At 50.0% G+C, this 19,154-nt stretch overlaps 1 protein-coding gene across 16 annotated transcripts in view; it reads left to right on the top strand.

Moving 5' to 3' along the window:
* The window catches only part of MEGF11 (multiple EGF like domains 11), a 398,161-nt gene that overhangs the window by 133,355 nt on the left and 245,652 nt on the right, over positions 1-19,154 (top strand). For 15 of the 16 annotated variants that reach the window (XR_006060297.2, XR_006060298.2, XM_027971510.3 and 12 more), the window contains exons 2-4: positions 462-567; positions 4,924-5,025; positions 9,614-9,714. Coding sequence is in view for 14 of the 16 variants with exons in the window: in XM_015096820.4 (XP_014952306.2) it covers positions 462-567; positions 4,924-5,025; positions 9,614-9,714 (309 nt within the window). In the remaining 2 variants the exon portion in view is untranslated. Of the gene's footprint in view, positions 1-461; positions 568-4,923; positions 5,026-9,613; positions 9,715-15,916; positions 16,141-19,154 lie in introns of those variants that run through there. The other variant, XM_060418873.1, reaches the window with a different exon arrangement.

Here is a 19,154-nt window from a genome sequence, read left to right as displayed (position 1 = left end):
GCCAAAAAAAAAAGTTGAGGGAGAAGGGACAGGGGAGGGTGCTGCTTTTAAGGTAGGGGATCAGAGTTTCTCGGTCCAAGGATAGACTCAGGGGCTTCAGGACACCCTGAAATCACAGCCAAATGGTGTGCATGTGGGCATATTTCAGGGGAGAAGCTCTGTGACTTTCACTAGATTCTAAAAGCAGTCCATGAACCAAAAAACTTTGAGAAGCTCTGGCCAGAAATTTAACGTTTCCCTGACTCAGGCTTCCCACTACCCAGTTACTCAGAACTGGTGAAGTGTTACCGTGTTAGTCAAAGCCTGCAAGTGTGGAATATCAGATGCTCATTACATGATGATGGTGCAGAACTTTACAGCTTAGCGAACCTCTTCCGCCACTTCATGTAAGGCGCCTCGGTGCCAGATGCCTGGAAAGACGCTGTGATTAATGACACTGCTCTCTTTGTTCTTCCTTGCAGGGCCCAGGATGGTGCGCTCAGTGGCAGGACTCATTGTCTTCTCCCTCCTGCAAATCGTCCTCTCCCTGAACCCTGAGGACCCCAACGTGTGCAGCCACTGGGAGAGGTAAGATGTGGATTTGGATGGCCAGACGCTCCCTGGGGGTTTCACCCGGGTCTTGGCACTGCTGGGAAGCCATCCACCAAGGACCTGCAGTCCAGCTGGGGACACAGCACCATCCTGAAAGGCAGGCCAAACCCACATAGATTCTGTCTGAGACTACGGGGGTGGGGATGAGGGTGGGGGCGCTGAGTGACAGGCAGTGTAAATGAGGCAGCCTGGTAGCTGACACCTTCCTTCCTGAATTCACACTTCCAGCCACTTTACAGATGGGGAAAAAGAGTTCCAGAGGGGTTCAGTGACCAACCCCTATAAAGATGAGGAGAAGGGACTGTGGTCCAGAGGTTTTGTTTTCCGAGGCTGCGGTGCCTTCCTGGTCTCCCAGGACTGGCAGCAATGCAGCAGCTTGGATGTGTGAGCCTGGGGGTGTGGGCCGACCGGGGAAGGGCAGCTGCGTTCTGGCCTCGGCACTAGGTCCAGGGGAACAGGCCAGGGCCCTGCAGAGGACCTGACTTTGAAGCACAAGGTGAAAGTATTGATTCTGGTGAGCAGAAAGACAGTGACCGGAGACCCAATCAGGAAAAACCGAATTAAACCCTGGAATTGATTGGCCGTGCTGACCAGGATGACTCTGCCACTTAGATGTTAATAAATCAAATGAATAAAATTAAGATGGGGACCTGATGAGGGAAGCGGGTGGTAGAGGAGGGCTGGTGAGTGGGGGAGGGGATCATGCTCCATGCCCGTGAGGGTGAATGTCCCAGCCCCACGGCAGGGAGTATCCCCTCACCGGGGGACCTGGAGAGACTGGCTGAGGAGGCGGAGGGATGCTGTTGCCTCCAGTGACCAGGTGCTCCGTGAGGGGTCCGGCAAAGTTGAGACTGGAGTGGGAAGGCTGGAATGGAAGTGGGCGGCCCCTTTTTGGGGAAGTGGGAAGAACAGTGATGCAATCAGTGATGAGATCTTGGTTCACGCCCATCTGGAGTTTTCCATCTGTTAGCCCTGCGACTTTCGGATATCTCTGAACCACTCCCAGACTACCTCTGTCTCTTTGAAATAGGGGGCAGAATTACCCCTGCCTCACAGGCTTGTTGGATGATCAGGCTACCAGTTTCCTGAAAGGGCTTTGAGGACCACTGCTGCTGCTGCTAAGTTGCTTCAGTCGTGTCCGACTCTGTGCGACCCCATAAATGGCAGCCCACCAGGCACCCCCGTCCCCGGGATTCTCCAGGCAAGAACACTGGAGCTCAATTATTGTCTTTTCTTGTTGATGACTCAGCTCTGCGGGGACAGTTAACATTGATCCTGCTGCACATCAGGCCCCCTGAAGAGCAGGTGAAAAGCAGAGTCTCGTGGGGTCCTCTCTGCCCAGACTTTGATCCCCTAGGTCTGGGGCAGAGCCTATGCAGATACAGTTTTATAAACTTTCCGTGACTCTGAGGGGATTCCAGGCCCTTTACCCCTCCCAGTTTGGGGGAATGTAAACCTTTTTTTTCCCCAGTGGGTGAGGGAGAAGGCAGGTGACTTCCACATTAGGCTTTGGTTTGCAGAGCTCAGTCTCAGCAGCCCTGTCTCATCCACCTTTCCCAGCTGGGGTACCATTGCTTCCTGCTGATGTCTGTGCTGTATCCTAGCTTCTGGGAGGCCTCATTCCTGTCTGCTCACCTCTGCCTGCCCAGTGCCTCCAACCTCTCCTCCAGGAAGCCTTCCCTGATGGCAGGACCCACCCTGACTTCCCTCTTCTCTGAGCACCATGTGTACCAGTGGGTCAGTTCAAACTTAAATCAAACTCTCTAATTTTCTAAATCTGCCCAAAATGAACTCCTTTGGAATGTGAAAATATTCTGATCAAAACCTGCACTGAGCAGGCATTATGGGCTGTTTGGGCCATCAGCTGAATTACTGCTTTGATAGATGAAAGAAGAGAGACTCCAGCAGCTAAAAGGAGGTCATGGGGTTCTCCAGCCTCAAGGCAGGAGGCTGTGCAGTGAGGCCCATGTCACCAGACACCCGTTCCTTCGTGGTTCTTCCAGTTGAGCTCCACTGCCAGCTGTGCACGGATGAGTCTAGTCTGTGTCATTCCAGAAACACACCCTGCCCCCCAGAGACCACTTAGGGAGAATTTCCCAGTTGGATTAGTGCTTCTGGCAGGCTCCTCCTTAATTATACCCCTCCACTGTAAAACCCAGCCGAAAGACCTCCTCTGGCGAGTAAAGCCCAGCTCTACAAGATTAATCTGGCCCCTCATTAGCATGTTGGCAAATGAGCATGTTAAACCACCCAGCCATGAAAACCAGGGGCACGCACTTCACCCGGAAGCTTGGAGCTGGTTCAAGATCAGGTTGTCTGACTTCCTCGGCGTAGGGCCCCCCGGCAGAGCTGGATCTGTCCCCCATAACACTCTCCCCACCGCCTCTGTTGAGCTGATGCCCTTTCTCTGAGCACCCACTGTTCTTATCTGTGCTGGGAGGGACACCTGATCCCCTGGGTGGGGAGTCTGGTCAGCTGAATATGGTCTTGCTCCCCATTCCCTACTGTGGTCAGGGAGGAACTATCCCTCAGTGCCCGGCAAGGAGGTGAGTCACTGCCAGTCGTATAATGATGATGGCCAGCATCTATTAGGCACTGATGGTATACCCATTAAGCTGTGTGGTATCTTTTGTTGAGCATCTCACCTGTGTCATGTCGCTTTACCTTCCCATCACCCTGAGAGATGCTATCACTGCCTCCCATAATCCTCGCAGTAACTGTATGAAGTCCCTGGTAGTATCTATCGTCAGCTTACAGGCATGGAAATGGCGGCTTACACTAGTTAAGCATCATATCTAAGGATGTATTGCTAACAAGTGACAGAGTTGAAACTTGACCCAGAGCCCCTGCAGCCTTATCCATTTGTTCTCCTGCCCCCAAGACTCAGTAGAGATGCAGGAGCCCAGGGTCATAGACTTTCAGAGCTGGAAGGGGCTTGGGGATGTCAGGGGCAGGTGACGAGCTCAGTTTCTCCAAGCTGAATTACTGCTTTGATGGATGAACGAGGAGAGACTCCTCATGGAGGTAAACAGGTCCGGGTCATTTCCGCATAGGCGTGCCTCTGACGCATATCTATCTCTAAGGCGCTGGTATAGCAGCTTGGCAGGGGCCTCCTAATATCCTCTGTGTGGCAGAGACAGAATTTCCCACCACCCCAGTCCGTGTGCATCGCTGACAGCTCCTGGCTTCCTTTTCCTGAGCTAGAGACCTTTGACATTTCTGGTGGCAGCGAGCCTGCTGGGGATCCACTTGGAGGGGCTGGCCTGCCCCGGCCCTCCTCCTGCAAATAAACTGACAGTTTCCTCAGCAAAGCAGACGGGCTTTTATAGCCTGAACCTGGCCATCTGGCTCAAGTCAGTGAGCCTTCTGGGGGAAAGCACTGAACAGTACCAACTGACACAAAATTAATTCCTGAACTCTCAGCTGAGGTCCTCTCCCCTCCTGCACAGAAAGGGTGATCCTCACTTTCCACCCCGGCGTGACTGCTTTCTCATAGCATTCTTGCCAGTGCAGGCAGGTAGAAAGGCTTATTTTGGTAAAGCTGAGAGCTGCTTGCCAGTGGCTTCTAACCACTGGTCCAGTTTACAGCTAATAGACAGGTAACAAGATGCCACTTTGATCAGGAGGTCTGGGGCATGGCCTCGATGCATCCCCAGCTATATTAGAGACATAATAGAGCAGAGGGTACCTGGGTGACCTTGAGGAAGTCACTTAACCACTCTGATGCTCTGTTTTGTCATTTGTAAGATGAGGCTAACAACACCACTACCTACCTTATAAGATGAGGATTAAGAGGGCTTAGAACACTTAACATAGGACATTCAAATATGAACAGTTACTGGTACCAGCTGTATGACCTGGGCAAGCGACCTTTAAGCCTTTGTTTCTTCATCTATAAAATGTGACCACTTATTTCATAATGTTGCAGCGAAGATCAGCTTCCATACATGCACTTTGAAAACCATAAAGATCTGAACAAGCATAACGTATTTTAAAACTTGCTGGCTTTGGGCCTTCCAGAACCAAGTAGAATAAATGCAAACTTTATTCATTCTCTGAAATGAACAAATGAATTAGAACTTCAGAAGATGAGCTGAAAAGGTGAACTTCAAAAGATAGTAAGGGGTGTGTCCTGCATCTTTCCTGGGGTCAGGAAGGTTTGAAACCCGAGAGCACCCAGGGCAGAAGGAGAATGGAGTCAGGCAGGGGAGGCTGGAGCCCTGGACACTTGGCTGCGGGGCCTGGCTCCCCTGGGAAGGGAGACCCCATCCTGAATATCAGCTCCACCTCCCAAGAACTGACCTCAGCTTCCATCTCCTGTCTGGTTCTCAGCTATGCCGTGACCGTCCAAGAATCATACGCACACCCCTTTGATCAGATCTACTACACGCGCTGCACAGACATCCTCAACTGGTTCAAGTGTACCAGACACAGGTGAGTACCTCTCTCAGATAGTAGGTAGAGGGTGGGTGAGGGAAGGGAGAGGCAGCCCTCAGGCTCACCTTCCTCCAAGTTAGTGAAAAGCCCTCCTGGAAGATGGAGTCAGTGCCCCCCTGCATCCCCTTGGCACCCACTCCTGCTATTCACCCAAGAGGTGCTGCTGGGGGCTTCTTTGTAGTCAGAGCAGCTCATGGGCAGGGCAGGTGGAAAGTGCTCGAGAACGATTACCCTGGGGGGGCATCCCTCACCCAATAACAGATGGGGAGTTAGTGGAAGAATATCTCAGCTTCCTTACCCTAGGGCAGAGGGGCCAGCTCTGAGGGCTGTTCTTAAAAGATTCGTGGTCCTCAGGGGGATGGAACCCCAGGCGCCCACAGCAGTGAGCTCCTCAAAAGCACACCCTGAACGGCTGCCTTTACTTCCCTGTCTCATTTTCCATGCCCCTCCCAGTGCTTCCTGGGATCACCTAGACAAACTGCTTGCTTTTGAATCCTTGTCTCAGGGTCTGCTTCTGGGGGAACGCTAACCTCAGAGGGCTCCTGTTGGAGCAGATGCTGTCCCACACAGGGGACAGGGCTTGGAGAACAGAGTGCAGGCTAGAGTCGAGAACTTCTTGGCGCCTTAGCCAGGCTGCCTATGGGAAGAGCTCCATCTGCATGATTGCACATGGGAACCCTGCCCTCTGGTCTGCAGCCCTCCTGGAAAGTATGCTGTGCTCTCATGGCGCTGGAGAGGGGAAAGAGGAAGGAAGAGAGAACGTGTTTTGATGGATGACCCTGGGCAAGTCATTCTATTTGGGGATTCCCTGTGTACTCATCAAATATGTAATGACCCTTGCCCTACGTGGCTTCCCTGGTGACTCAGATGGTAGAGAATTCACTTGCAATGCAGGAGACCGGGATTCGATCCCTGAGTCAGGAAGATCCCCTGGAGAAGGAATTGGCTACCCAGTCTAGTTTTCCTGCCTGGAGAATCCCATGGACAGAGGAGCCTGGTGGGTCATTACATATTTGACGAGTACACAGGGAATCCCAAAATAGAATGACTTGCCCAGGGTCATCCAACAAAACACGTTCTCTCTTCCTTCCTCTTTTCTCTCCCTAGTGCCATGGGGTTGCAAAGAGTTGGACAAGACTGAGTGACTAACACTTTAATACTTGCCCTATATACCTATAGGGTCCAGTGAGGTCAGGGATATAAAAAATACTTTGAACAAAGCAGGGGAAAGTGGAGAAAACTGAGGGGTTAGTTACAGGCAAGGTAGCTTTGTTACTTAAGGGAGTGATAATTCAGCAGGTGAAGGGTCAGTGAGAAAGAGGATGCCTGGTAGGCCCGTTTCCTAGTTGCTGGGCATATGTGTTGCCTCCAGACTTCTTTTGCTTTGTCTTTGTGGGCCTGGTTGCTCCTTGATGTTCTGTAGGAATCATGTTGGGAAGAAACATGGATAGGGAAATTTTCTCTGTGCTAAAAAGCCAAAGTCCTCATGTTTTTTGGGGGGGAGGCGGTTTGCTAGTAACTTGCTGTGAAACATTGAACATAGGTTTAATAGCTGCTTTAAAATCCTTGTCTGCTAATTTTAACATCTGGGCCATCTGAGAGTTGGTCTTCATTGATTGCCTTTTCTTTTGTAAAGGTACAATTTTCTAGTTTCTCTATGTGTCTAGTAATTTGAATTGTATTTTGGGCATTATGAATGAAAGAGACTGAATTCTCTAATGTTCTCTTATACTGTTGTTTCTGGTTGGTTGTTTTAGCAGCTAACTAATTTGGCTAAACTCAGTTTCCAAACTCTGAAAGTTCAATATTTTCAGGCTGACTGGTCCATTTGTAACCTGCCCTCCACACATGCACTTCAGGGCCAGAATTTGGGGCAGAATTTTTTACAAAGAATATGGGACTTCCTCTTTGTGGTTCTCTCCTTTCTAGGGTTTTCTTTGTCACTTTCTAGTTACTGGGTTCACCCTCAGCTTGTCCTGTGATTCTTCCAACCAGTAGGCAGTGTGTCCTCTGTCTGAATTTTAGCCACCTGGAATGTTGTTGCCTGGGACCTGCCCCTGGGCTCATCTTGTCCTGTGTCATTCCCTTCTTTCAAGTGTCTACTTCCCTCCAATACCTGCCTTTTTTCTCTCTCTAGTGCTGTTTAGGTAGGTTGTCCCTCCGCCACACACACACAGATTGCATAGTTGTTTGCAGGAAGGTGGGTCTCACAGGAACTACTCAGCCATTACTGCATCCCCTTCACCTCCCCTAATTTGCCAAGGTAGCTGCCTGCCGCCCTGGTCAAAGGCAGAGGCAGAAAGAGAAGTCCTGCTCCCTCTCTGACTCTGTCAAGCCCCGTGCCAGAGCCAGGTTTGCTCTGAGGAGTGGCTTTGTGGCACTTGGAGGCTGGAGCTGCCGTCCATCACCACTGGGGAAGGGTGAGTGAGCGGCTGCTTATTAAAATAGGCTGCATTTCTGAACATGAATTATTTTGCTAAATTATTGAGTTGCTTTGCCGCTTTCCTGATGCCCTGAGGGTGCATGCTGACAGCTGCGCCATCCGTCTCCTTCAGCGTGGGATGGCTTGTTTGAACACAGCATCCGTCTGATAGCAGCCTGGCCTCTGGCCCCTTCTGTCTCCTGTTTGCCACCCCAACACTGGCAATCAGCAAAGATGGGCAAGCAAGAAGCAGGGGTGGGACCTCTCTCCTGGGAGGCTTTAATGATGCTGAGACTGCCTCTCCACTGGAAGGGCTTGGGGATAACCCTGTCTGGTGGGAGGCATGGACTGCATGACCTCTGAGTCAACCCTGAGTCATTCTTTATCTGGGAGGCTTATACAACTCCTGAGATTGCCGGGAGCTGCCTTCCTGTGCAGGGGAAGTAGCTTTGCTTGGAGGCTGGCTTACCTTCCATTATGGGCTTTTGACAAAGTAGAATGACCTTAGTTTACGACATTCCCAAATATCACAGATTTCCCTGGAGTCCCACACTGTCATTTGTCATAAAGTGAGCGCTGTAAGGACTGGGAGGGTCGGCCCAGCCCACACTGTCGGATTCCCTGCCCAAGTCAGCCTGACCCTCCTTGTTAAAGCAGAATAAGGATATCTCCAGTGATGGGGCCCTGCTGCTCTGCCCCCGAGCAGGAGTCCCCGGGGCTGGCTCTCCTGCGGTGCTGGTGGAGAAGTAAAAGAGCTCTGGCTTCAAGTCCCAAGGACTTGGGTTGACTCTAACTTTGACCTTGGGAAGTTACTTCCTCTCTCTGGTCTTTAATACCCACTTCAAATCTCCCCATTTTGACTTTGTGTGTGAGGAAGGGGCTTTGCCTGTCTACCCAGATTTGACTCTCTCTTTAAGGACTCCCTGATGGCTCAGCTGGTAAAGAATTTGCCTGTAATGTAGGAGATCCAGGTTCCATCCCCAGGTCAGGAAGGTCCCCTGGAGAAGGGAATGGCTACCCACTCCAGTATTCTTGCCTGGAGAATCCCATGGACAGAGGAGCCTAATGGGCTACAGTCCATGGGGACACGACTGAGTGACTAACACTTTCACCTTTGGACTCAGTCCTCACACCATACCTTCCCTTGTCTTACTGCTTCACAATGACAATCCCATAAGCCTAGCAAGCCACCCAGTAGGAACTGGCTCAGGGCTCAGTTCCCACTGGGTTAAACCCAGTGGCTCTGAAATGAGAGTGACTTCCGTTTGAATCCTGGCTCTGAAACTTTTAGCTGTGTGACCTTCAGCAAGTTATTAACTTCTCACTTTTCTCATCCATAAAACAAAGGGGGAGTTTTCATAAAACAAAATAAGAAGAAAAACTCTAAGGAAGAAAAATAAATAAACAAAGGGGGGGCATACTAATGCTACTGTCTCAGAGAGAGACTGGAATGAGATTCTGCCTGCAAGTGTCTGGCACAGGGCGGAGTCTCAACCCCCCCTGCCAGCATCAGAACTGGAATCCAGGCCTGACTCCCCGCCCAGAGCTTCTTCTCTCTGGATCTTAGCTTCTTCTTCTGCAGAGCTGGTGTTGGTTCTGAGCCTTCCCAAGATGGCACGCAAAGCTCTTCCCCAGACGGTGTTATTTTTAGTGTGAGGGAGATTGATCTACTCTCTGGGACCCAGTCAGACTCAGGGGGTCCTTTGGCTGATTTGGCTTCGGTTCTCCAGTTGGGTGGACCAGTCCCCAAGGAGCCATCAGCAGTCATGGTTGGGGTGGTGGCAGTTCGCATAGAAACTCCTGTCCAGGTCACCCTGCGGGCTGCTCCAGCCCTGAGTCTGGAGGTTTTCAGGAGAAGCCTCCAGTTATCATCTACAATGTAACCCCCAAAGTATCTTCTACAGCCTTCTAAATATCACTGAAGGGACTGGGGAAAAATCAGCAGGTGTAGCAAACACTGCCAAGTCAGTAATACATTCTGCCTCACGATGGCCCGGATCTCACCATCGATTTTTCTTTATTGTGTTCCTTCATAGTCGAAGCTGCCATGCATTTTAAAGTCATTATTGAATGGCATCCTTGATATAGCTTAACACAAATATCATTCTAACAGAAGTGATTGATTTTCAATACTTTCAAGTGGCTTTCTCTCCTGTGCCTTAGGATCAGCTATAAGACGGCATATCGGCGTGGGCTGCGAACGATGTACCGGCGGAGATCCCAGTGCTGTCCTGGCTACTATGAGAATGGAGACTTCTGCATACGTACGTGGGGGCGGAGGTGGGAGGGGCGGGCAGGGGGACCGAGGGGAAGGGAGGTAGGGCTGTCATCTAGGCTGTGGGCAGTGACCTGAGGGCTCCAGAAGTCCTTGCCTGCTGCCAGCTCTGGGGGATAATGGGTCTGGTGCAAACACCTTAGCACAAATTTGTCTATCAGATCAGCCTCCTAAGAGGGTGGATATAAGCACATCAGTTCTAGGCTTTGACGGGATCAGGAGAGTAGTGAACTCTTCTGGAGTGGGTACCTGAGGAGCAATGGGGAAGAAGTGCTGAGGCCTGGCACAGAGCAGGGGTGCTCAAGGAGAAAAGAAGAGGTGAATGGATCAATGGATGGGGGGGAAAGAGATGCGAGGATGGATGGACCGCTGGGTGGAAGAGAGGAAGCAGGGAAGGTGAAATCCTTGGATGGCAAGGTTGTAGTACCTAGAAGGAGGATGCCAAGAATAAGATTGAAAGAGGCTGGTTCCAGTAATTGGGAGGATTTCCAAAAAGGACTGGGAAATACTGAAGTTCATGAAAGATACCTGTCAACTCTTCCCCTCTTTGTCTACAGAAAACTGAAGCCTCGGTGTCCCCAGAGAGATGAGGGCTAGGTTTCTGGCAGCTGCAGGCCTGCAACACCCAGGAGCCTGCAGGTCTGGGTTCTGGGTTTGGTCTCCATCTCGCACCATATGGCTTTGGGCAAGTCACTCAACCTCTCTGGAAGAATGATTGTAGGGCCCTGTTGTCAGGCTCTCGGGGACTCTTTCCCACTCACCTCTGAACAATGGAGAGGGCCAGCATGGAGCTTTCTACTAGGTATTCGGGGTTCCCTCCACTGAAGGAGAGTGGTCAGAAAAGCTAGGAGCCCCCTGTTTAATGGCTGAGAGAAGAATCCAGCCCCAGAGCTTCTGCCTCTTAATTTGGAGAGTAAATTTCCTTGTTAGTATTCTCCTTGCGTTTTGAGAGGGTAAACCAGGTTAGTACCAGACAGAGAATTTGGGCAGAGTGGGCGTATTGACGTTGGGAATGAAATGACAATTTTCCCCTACTGATGTTACATCTCCCCTAATGCTGAAGAAACTCAATCCTAATTGCATTACAGGAATGAATGAAAAATGCTCTCACAAATAGGTTCAATAATGATGGTTTCCCAGGAAAAGTACAAAGATACTCACCCAAAGCAAATCCCAAAATATTGCTTGCCAGGAGCAGGCCAGAGGACTGGGCTGGAACAAGGCCTAGGTCAACACTTCTCTTGCGAGAGGGCCACTGAGGGGACCCAGGTGTAGAAGTGAGATCAGGACTAAGGCTTTACTGCTGCTGCTCTGTCTGCTCAAAGCAGAGCGAGAGTCAGGTGTGGAGTGGGACACAGGACTCATTAAGCCCGAGCAGGATGGATGTGAGTGGCCCGTTGGTGCTCAGGGCACAGCGAAATTATAAAGGAATTTTGGTCATCAGCAAGGGCTCCGGGAATGGATGAGCACGTCACCTTTCTAATTTCCATTAGTGGACGTCGGTACAGCTCTTGGAAGATGAAGATGGGGCAGAAGCAGTGTCCTGATTGCACAGGCTCAGCCTTGCTGACCAGGAAGGGCAGCTTATAGCCTCCCACCCTCTCCTTATGTAACAGTCAGTGACTACCTGCTGAGTCAGTGCCACAGGCCTGTCACGTCCAGGAAGCCAAGCTAGAAAAGCCACTTTCAGGTCTGGAGGCTTTTCCTAGGAGGGCACCACAGAGTTTCAGCAGTGAGATGGGGTATTGCGCATGCTGGGTGATGGCTCCGAGAGGCAAAAGTCACACAGCCTGGGTGTGCATCTCAGCTCTGCCGCTCCCGGCATCTTCCTCTTTATCCTCCTTATCACTGTCTTCAGGCTGCACACCCCATGTCAGGCACCATTCTGATCACTTTGCATACATTGAGGCATCAGCTCCTCACAACAGCCCTCTGGGGTAGCTACCCTTAGTTCTCCCATTTTACAAATGGAGAAACTGAGTCACAGGGCCATTAAGTAACACGACCAAGATCACACAGCTAGAAAGTGATAGGATTTGAATCTAGGCTGTCTGGCTCGAGTCTTCTCTGAGCCACTCTGGACGTGCTGTTTCTCTTCAGGATTTAAGATGGCCCCTCTCAGAACCTCAGTTTCCACTCATGCAAAATGGGAATAGTAATACGTTTGCCACCAGGCATAGTACAGGGTAGGGGCTTACATGTCACCTCCCCACTTCCTGGTTTTGGGTCTTAACATTTTCGTGAGTCTCGACCTTTAATTTCTCAGAAGTCCACTGATCTTCTCACTGGGCAAATGCATATCACACAGATAAAGCTACGTGCACACACAACCCTTTGTACACAATTTCAGAGAGTTCATGGATTCCCTTGAAACCATGATGGGGTCCTCTGGGCCGTAGTGAAGAGTTTCTGCCATATGCTTGTGTTTATCCACTCCGCTTATGTTTGTTGCTTCCCATTATGAAAATGCTGGGGAATGTAGACACCAAGGAGTGACGGTTGTTGCCTTGGGGAGCCTGCCGCCTGGTGGGAGGAGGCGGTCTGGTTCATGAGTATGTGCAACAGAGTGTTGTCCATGCCTTGACAGGCATCTCAGGAAAGCAGGGTGTATCAAGGAGTTAAGAGGAGAGGCTGTCTTTTTTAGCCACAACCACTTGTTGAGCATTAATGAGAAATCAGCTGTAGACGAGGAAGGCATCACAGGGCGTTTCAACACAGTATTTATTAAATGGCTACATTATCCTGCCTTGCAAACATGTTAACTGATGGGGCCTGATCAAGGGAAATGGGTTTGGACTAGTGAGAGAGAAAGAGAGAGCGAGAGTAGGGGGAATTTCCTTGGTGGTCCAGTGGTTAAGACGCTGTGCTCCCAATGCAGGGGGCATAGGTTCAATCCCTCGTCAGGGAACTGGATTCCACAGGCCACAATTAAGAGTTCGCACGCCTTAACTAAAGATTCTGCATGCCACAATGAAAATCAAAGGTCCTGTGTGCTGCAACTAAGACCTGGCACAGTCAAAAATATAAATAAAAGTAAATATTATTTTTAAAAAGTGTGGTGGGTCATGGGAGTAAGGGAAGAGGTTCACGAAGCAAGTAGACCCTGAGGTGAGGTCATAAGAGGAAGTTTCTAGGGAAGAGTACAAAAATGATTGCAAACAAATATTATCTAGACTGAAAATGGGAGAATTTCACAGCCAGAAGGAAACTCTAAGATCGTGGAAGTCAATCTGATCACAATACAGATGGGACAGTAAGGTCCAGAGTGAAGAAGGGACTTTTCCGAGGTTCCCAAATCACAACCAGGGCAGGGCTAGGACTTGAACCTGGGTCCACAGACTCGATCTAGAGCCTTTGATGCTGCCCACTCTACCTACTTCAAGTTCATCCCTGTATCTTCCTGGGGGCCAGTTCGGTGCTGGGGCACTTGTAATTTATGTGCTGACCGACACTGGGGGGATGGAGTGCAGAGAGGGATGTCCATGGAGGTGATTTTAGAATGAACAGGAAACAAGGAATGAGGAGCAGGTTACAGGGCCGAGAGTGACCAAGCACCAGAGTCTGGGTGGCTTAAACATTCTGGAGTTTGTGCGAGCTGAGTGTGTGCCCAGTCATGTCTGACTCTTTTCGACCACACAGACCATAACCCTCCAGGCTCCCCTGTCCATGGGATTTCCCAGGCAAGAATCCTGGAGTGGGTTTCCGTGCCCTCCTCCAGGGGATCTTCCCGACCCAGGAATCAAATCTGTGTCTCTTGCATCTCCTGCATCGGCAGGCGGATTCTTTACCACTTTGCCACCTGGGAAGCCTGTTCTGGAGGTTAGAAGTCCAAAGTCAGGCCATCAGGGTGTCCCTTCTGGGGGACCATCTGTGGGCAAAGATCTGTTCCAGGCCTCTCTCCCGGCTTCTGGGAGTCCTTGGCTTGTGGCTCCGTAACTCTGTTCTTCACATGACTTTCTTTTCCTTGTGCATGTCTCTAAATTGCCCCACTTAAAGGACACTAGTCATATTGGATTAGGGTACAGCCTGATGACCTCATTTTAACATGATTACCTCTGTGAGATCCTGTCTCCAAATAAGGTCTCATTCTGTGTTGCCAGGAATTAGGACTTCAATAGATGGATTTTAGCAGGACACGATTCAACCCATGACAGGCGGGTGTTAGCCACTACCTGGACTCTGTTCCTGCTTATTGTGATGGGAGAAAAGGGAGAGGGAACCAGCCAGTCCCCTGTGGGTTCTGTCACCTTTCCACAAAGAGTGGAGGCCCCAAGGTCTGGGAACTTGTGAGAGGAAGAATTAGTAGTGAGAGGGTGCAGGGTGGGCCAGGATGCGGGGTGCTAGAAGAGAAGCCCGTAAAGCTGGGAGCATTCAGGAGCTAAGGCCTTGTAGTCCCTGAAACTCTACTCCTCCCTCTCCACCCCTTGGAGGCCAGAAAACCTCCAAGCTCACCAAAGCCTGGGGGGAACCCATCTGACGCCAGAGTCTTTGGGACCCTATACAAGAACATTGCCTGTGATCGGGAAGGGGCAGGGGGATATTGACTTCCCTCCAAAACCACCTTCCTGGAGCCTGTTTCTCGGCAGGTGCTAGGACACCACTTACTTGGGAGCGGCAGCCTTAGCTGATTCTGCCACTGACTTGCTGCGCAACCTTGGGCAAGTTCCTTTGCCTCTCTGCACCTTCTGTGGCACAGGATGGATCACGCCTGTGTGTGGATGGAGGAAAGACGAAAGGATAAATGAGTGTCCTAGAAAGCATGACGCTTGGTGCAAATGCAGGTTGGCCTATTTTTCTCCTTTTTGTACCATTTCCTCTGGCCCAGAACTGCCATCGTCATCCCAGAGCCCTTGGCAGTCTTTCTAGAACCACCTGCACCAGAGCTACCCACTCCCTCCCATTATCTAGAGACAGCTGAGTCCTGGCCACTCTGGGTTGTCCAGGTATCAAATATTTCCTGAAGATCATTGAGTACGAGCACATTTCCTTCTTTCTCCTTTCTTGCAAGATAGGGCAGTGGGCATTTTAGGAAGCTCTGTTCTTTGAAAATATTGGCCCATATCAGACTTGATGAGCTGGGTTATGCTGCAGTAACAAACAGCACCCAAATCCCAGTGGCTTAAAACAATGAAGTTCTATGTCTTATTCACATTACATGTCCATTGAGGGCCAGCTGGGGCCTGCTCCTTGAAAACATCACCCCAGGACCCAGGCTGATGGAGCAGTCACCCTCTGTGATGTTGCTGGTTGATTTGACAGAGAGTAGAGGGCTTTGGCTGGAGAAGGCAATGGAACCCCACTCCAGTACTCTTGCCTGGAAAATCCCATGGATGGAGGAGCCTGGTGGGCTGCAGTCCATGGGGTTGCTAAGAGTCGGACAGGACTGAGTGACTTCACTTTCACTTTTCACTTTCATGCATTGGAGAAGGAAATGGCAACCCACGCCAGTGTTCTTGCCTAGAGAATCCCAGGGACGGGGGCGGGCTGCCGTCTATGGGGTCGCACAGAGTTGGACATGACTGAAGCGACTTAGCAGCAGCAGCAGCAGAGGGCTTTGGCATGGGCTTCCCCAGTGGCTCAGCAATAATGAATCCGCCTGCCAATGCAGGAGACACAGGTTCAAGCCCTGGGTTGGGAAGATCCCCTGGAGAAGAAAATGGCAATCCATTCCAGTGTCCTTGCCTTGAGAATCCCATGGACAGAGGAGCCTGGCAGGCTACAGTCCATAGGGTTGCAAAGAGCTGGTCAGGACTTAGTGACTAAACAACAACAAAGAGGGCTCAGGCAGACCTTGAAGTCAGAGGGCCAGAGGTATTTAGTGAGTAGACTCAATCCTTATCACAGGCGCCACATAGATGCCATGGTAATCACAATGCTTTACCGATCCCTTGATATCCTAATCTCAGAATCACCCGGAACGTTTGTTACCATGCATACCCCTGGGTCCCAGCCTCAGAGGCTCAGATTCAGAAAACCTGGAGTGGGGCTGGGGAATTTGCATTTCTAACAAGTTCCCAGGTGATGCTCACACCGCTATAATGGGACCCACTCTTTGAAAACCACTGGTGTTAGTTATGTTAAGGCATGATTGCTGTGCTGACCTCATCTTTTGGTAAATTGCAAAGAGCCTAGCTGGTTCTCAACAGGTGCGTCCCCTTGATATTTAGGGCTTCTTCAGATGGGAGAAGAGCACGTCTCAGAGTACCCAGCGAGGAGGGAGTTTCTCTACACAACCCCCATGTCTTTCATGTCCCCTTGGTCAGAGTCTCCCCAAGAGGGAAGTAACCCCCTACTCCCAAACTTCCAGACTGTGTAGTGAAGCCCTTTCAGTGGCCACTGGGAATGCCAAAGCCTCCCCCTCGCTGTGTGGATTTCATCCAGATCCAGAAGTGGAGGGATCAGCCAGAAGTTCTGGGTATGTGGCTGATGGGCTGAGCTCACTGAGGGGTGCTCAGCATACTTGGGTAACCTGGTTGAACTGTCCCCAAAAGACGGACCACCCAGGCCCAATGGGGTCAGTCTGTGTGGGTGACTGAGGGGGAGAAACCCACAGCAGAGATCCAGGAGGTTGGGTGCCAGGAGGGAGCCCGAGGGGTGCAGAAGACTTACTCCAGTAAACTCACGGCATTTTTTAAAGCAGGTTGTTTTTTTTAAGTTTTGAATATTTACTTATTTGTTTGTTTGTGGCTGCGTTGGGTCTTATTTGCAGCATGTGGGATCCTTCATTGCAGCTCATGGGCTCCAGGGCACACAGGCTCAGTAGCTGCGTTGAGGGCGGGGGGTGGGGGCTTGGTTGCCCGTGGCAGGTGCAAATCTTAGTTTCCCCGACCAAGGATTGAACCCTAGTCCCGTTGCTTTGGAAGGTGGATTCTTAACCGCTGCACCACCAGGGAAGTCCCTCCTCGTACCATTTTGGGATTTAGGTACCTCATATTTACTGTTTGCACAGTCAGCTGTCGTTTACCTTGAAATTTAACTCCCGTTGACTTCTTTGCTGCCATCTCTTCTTACCTCTCACTTCTTCCTTCTTGGTTCAGCTTTGTTGTTCTTGAAGGGTCTTTGTGCGTGTGTGTGTGTGTTTTCCCAGAAGGGTCTACGAAGTGATTGGCTCTAATGTTCTAACTTGTCTGAAGATGCCATTATTTCTGCCGTCACTCTTGGTGGGTGGTTTCCTGCGGATGAAGTTCCAGGTTCTCAGTCATTTTCCTTCGGTGGTCTGAGGGTGTTTTTCTGTTGTGCTCTGGACTTGGTCATTGCAGCGCTCTGCGGTTTCCCTAGATTGTGTCTGGGTGTGAAGTTACTTTTATTAATACTGTTGGCTCCTCAGAGGTATACATCTTCCTCAAGCTAAAGAGTCATGTCCTTTATCAGTTCTGGAAAGTTCCCAGGCATATCTCTTCAAATATCTCCTTTCCTTCATCCTTCCGGTTCTCTCCTTTTGGAGCTCCCACGTGTTGGACTCTCTCACTGCAGCCTTTGTCTCTCCTAAGCTCTAATTTTTCATCTCTTTATCTCTCCAGGCTGTATCTTGGCCATTTTCCTCCGATCCATTTGTCAAATCCTTTCATTCTGCTAAGTAACCTGTCTTTTGAGGTCTTAATTCCAATGACAACATGGTTCCTCTTTTTTTTTTTTTTTTTTAAGATCTGCCTGTTTCCTTCCTGTAGTGTCCTATTCTTTCATTATAAATTCTAACCCTTCTTTTATTGCTTTACTTATTTTAAGCATACTCCTTCTGTAGTCTCTTTAAATAGTTCTCTCTTGAGCTGTTAGTCCTATTAGATCAAGTCCTTAGGATATCAGTTCTCCTGTTTGTGGAGGTAGCTGATTCTCCCTGATCATGTGTTGTTTCCTCACATAGGTTGTAATTATTATTATTTTTTTTCTATGAACCTTTTTGCCTTTTTTTCCCTTCCCCATGTCCTGGGTTGTACAAGAGCCCCACACACTAGTTTCGCGTTCACTTATTAGGCACACTAATGGTTTTCACTGACTCAAGACCAGCCTTTGCACTGATAATTTGGTTTGAGATTACAGTGTGTGATGAAGGCTTAGAGTCTTTTCCCCGCTTAAAAAAAAATTGTGAAATTCACATAACATAAACTATTTTGAAGTATTCAATTTAACGGCATTTAGTGCTTTCACCGTGTTGTATAACCATCGCTTCTATCTAGTTCTGAAACTTTTTCGCCACTCCTGAAGAGACCCTGTACCCATTAAGCGGTCACTCCCCAGTCCCCGCTCCTGTTTTTTGCTTCTTGTGGGAGACATTTCTCCTCATCCCGAATCCTTGTTTCTTTCCTAGGCTGGTTAGGCAGCATTTTCAAGTATCCCATCCTTGGAGCTGGCAGCTCCCAAGGCCCAGTCTGCCTGTGTGGGTGTTAACCACCATCCTCCCAGCCTGGGCTGAGGACTAGGGGTAGCAGCTAGCCTGGGCGGAAGTTCCCTGGGCTACCTTAGCTTCAGCACCTGACTTTCTGCAACTCATATATTCCCCCTACCCTTTTCTCACACTTAGGGGTTTATCTTTCTCTTATTAGAGTTCAGGTATATATTTAAAAAATATTTTCATGATGTTTGGGAGGCATTTTTGTAGCAGGGGATGCCTACCTTAGCGCTTTTTACCTTGTCACTGGAACTGCCCCTGTTTTATAGTGAGTGGCAGAATCAGGGGCTTTATAATCAGACCCTGTGACATTTAAGATTGCTAACTTCCAACAACATAATAAAACAGTAGTATAACCTCTGGTGGTTTGCCCAGCCTTTCCCATACAGAGTGTCACTTGGTGTTCCCAGGCTGGAGAGGTGAGTGTTATTGTTACTGCCCTTGTTACAGTGAGGCTTCTCTGGTGGCTCAGTGGTGAGGAACCCACTTGCCAAGGCAGGAGATGCAGGTTCGACCCCTGGGTTGGGAAGATCCCCTGGAGGAGGAAATGGCAACCCACTCCAGTATTATTGCCTGAGAAGTCCATGGACAGAGGAGCCTGGCGGGCTATAGTCCATGGAGTTGCAAGAGTCAGACACGACTTATACACTGAACAAATGCCTGCCCGCCCTGTGCAGCAGAGGGAACTTCAGCTGAGTGAGGCCACGTGATGCACCCACATGCACAAGCGCAGCCCAGGGTTTGAGATCAGCTTCCAATCCTGTGCTTTCCCTTCCTGCAGTGGGTTTTCTCTTGGCAGGAGGGACCTATGGCCAGGAGAGGAAAGTGGGTTGAGATAAGAGGGCAGGTGGAGAGGTGTATAGGGAGAGAAAGGGACTAAGGGTAAACTGGTTTGATTTTAAAATTTTGCTAAATGGGTCTGATAGGTGCCAGGATCAGGGTAGTGAGTGGGGGATGTCTGCGTGTGTGTGTGTGTGCATGTGTACACAGAGCTGTGGGCTCTGTCTGAAACACATCAATACTAGGCGAAGTAATTCTCTGCT

Source organism: Ovis aries, chromosome 7 (assembly GCF_016772045.2).
Source record: "Ovis aries strain OAR_USU_Benz2616 breed Rambouillet chromosome 7, ARS-UI_Ramb_v3.0, whole genome shotgun sequence".
NCBI classification, from domain to species: Eukaryota; Metazoa; Chordata; class Mammalia; order Artiodactyla; family Bovidae; genus Ovis; species Ovis aries.
The sequence above is the reverse complement of the archived record's forward strand: the minus strand, read 5'-3'. Positions and strand labels throughout refer to the sequence as shown.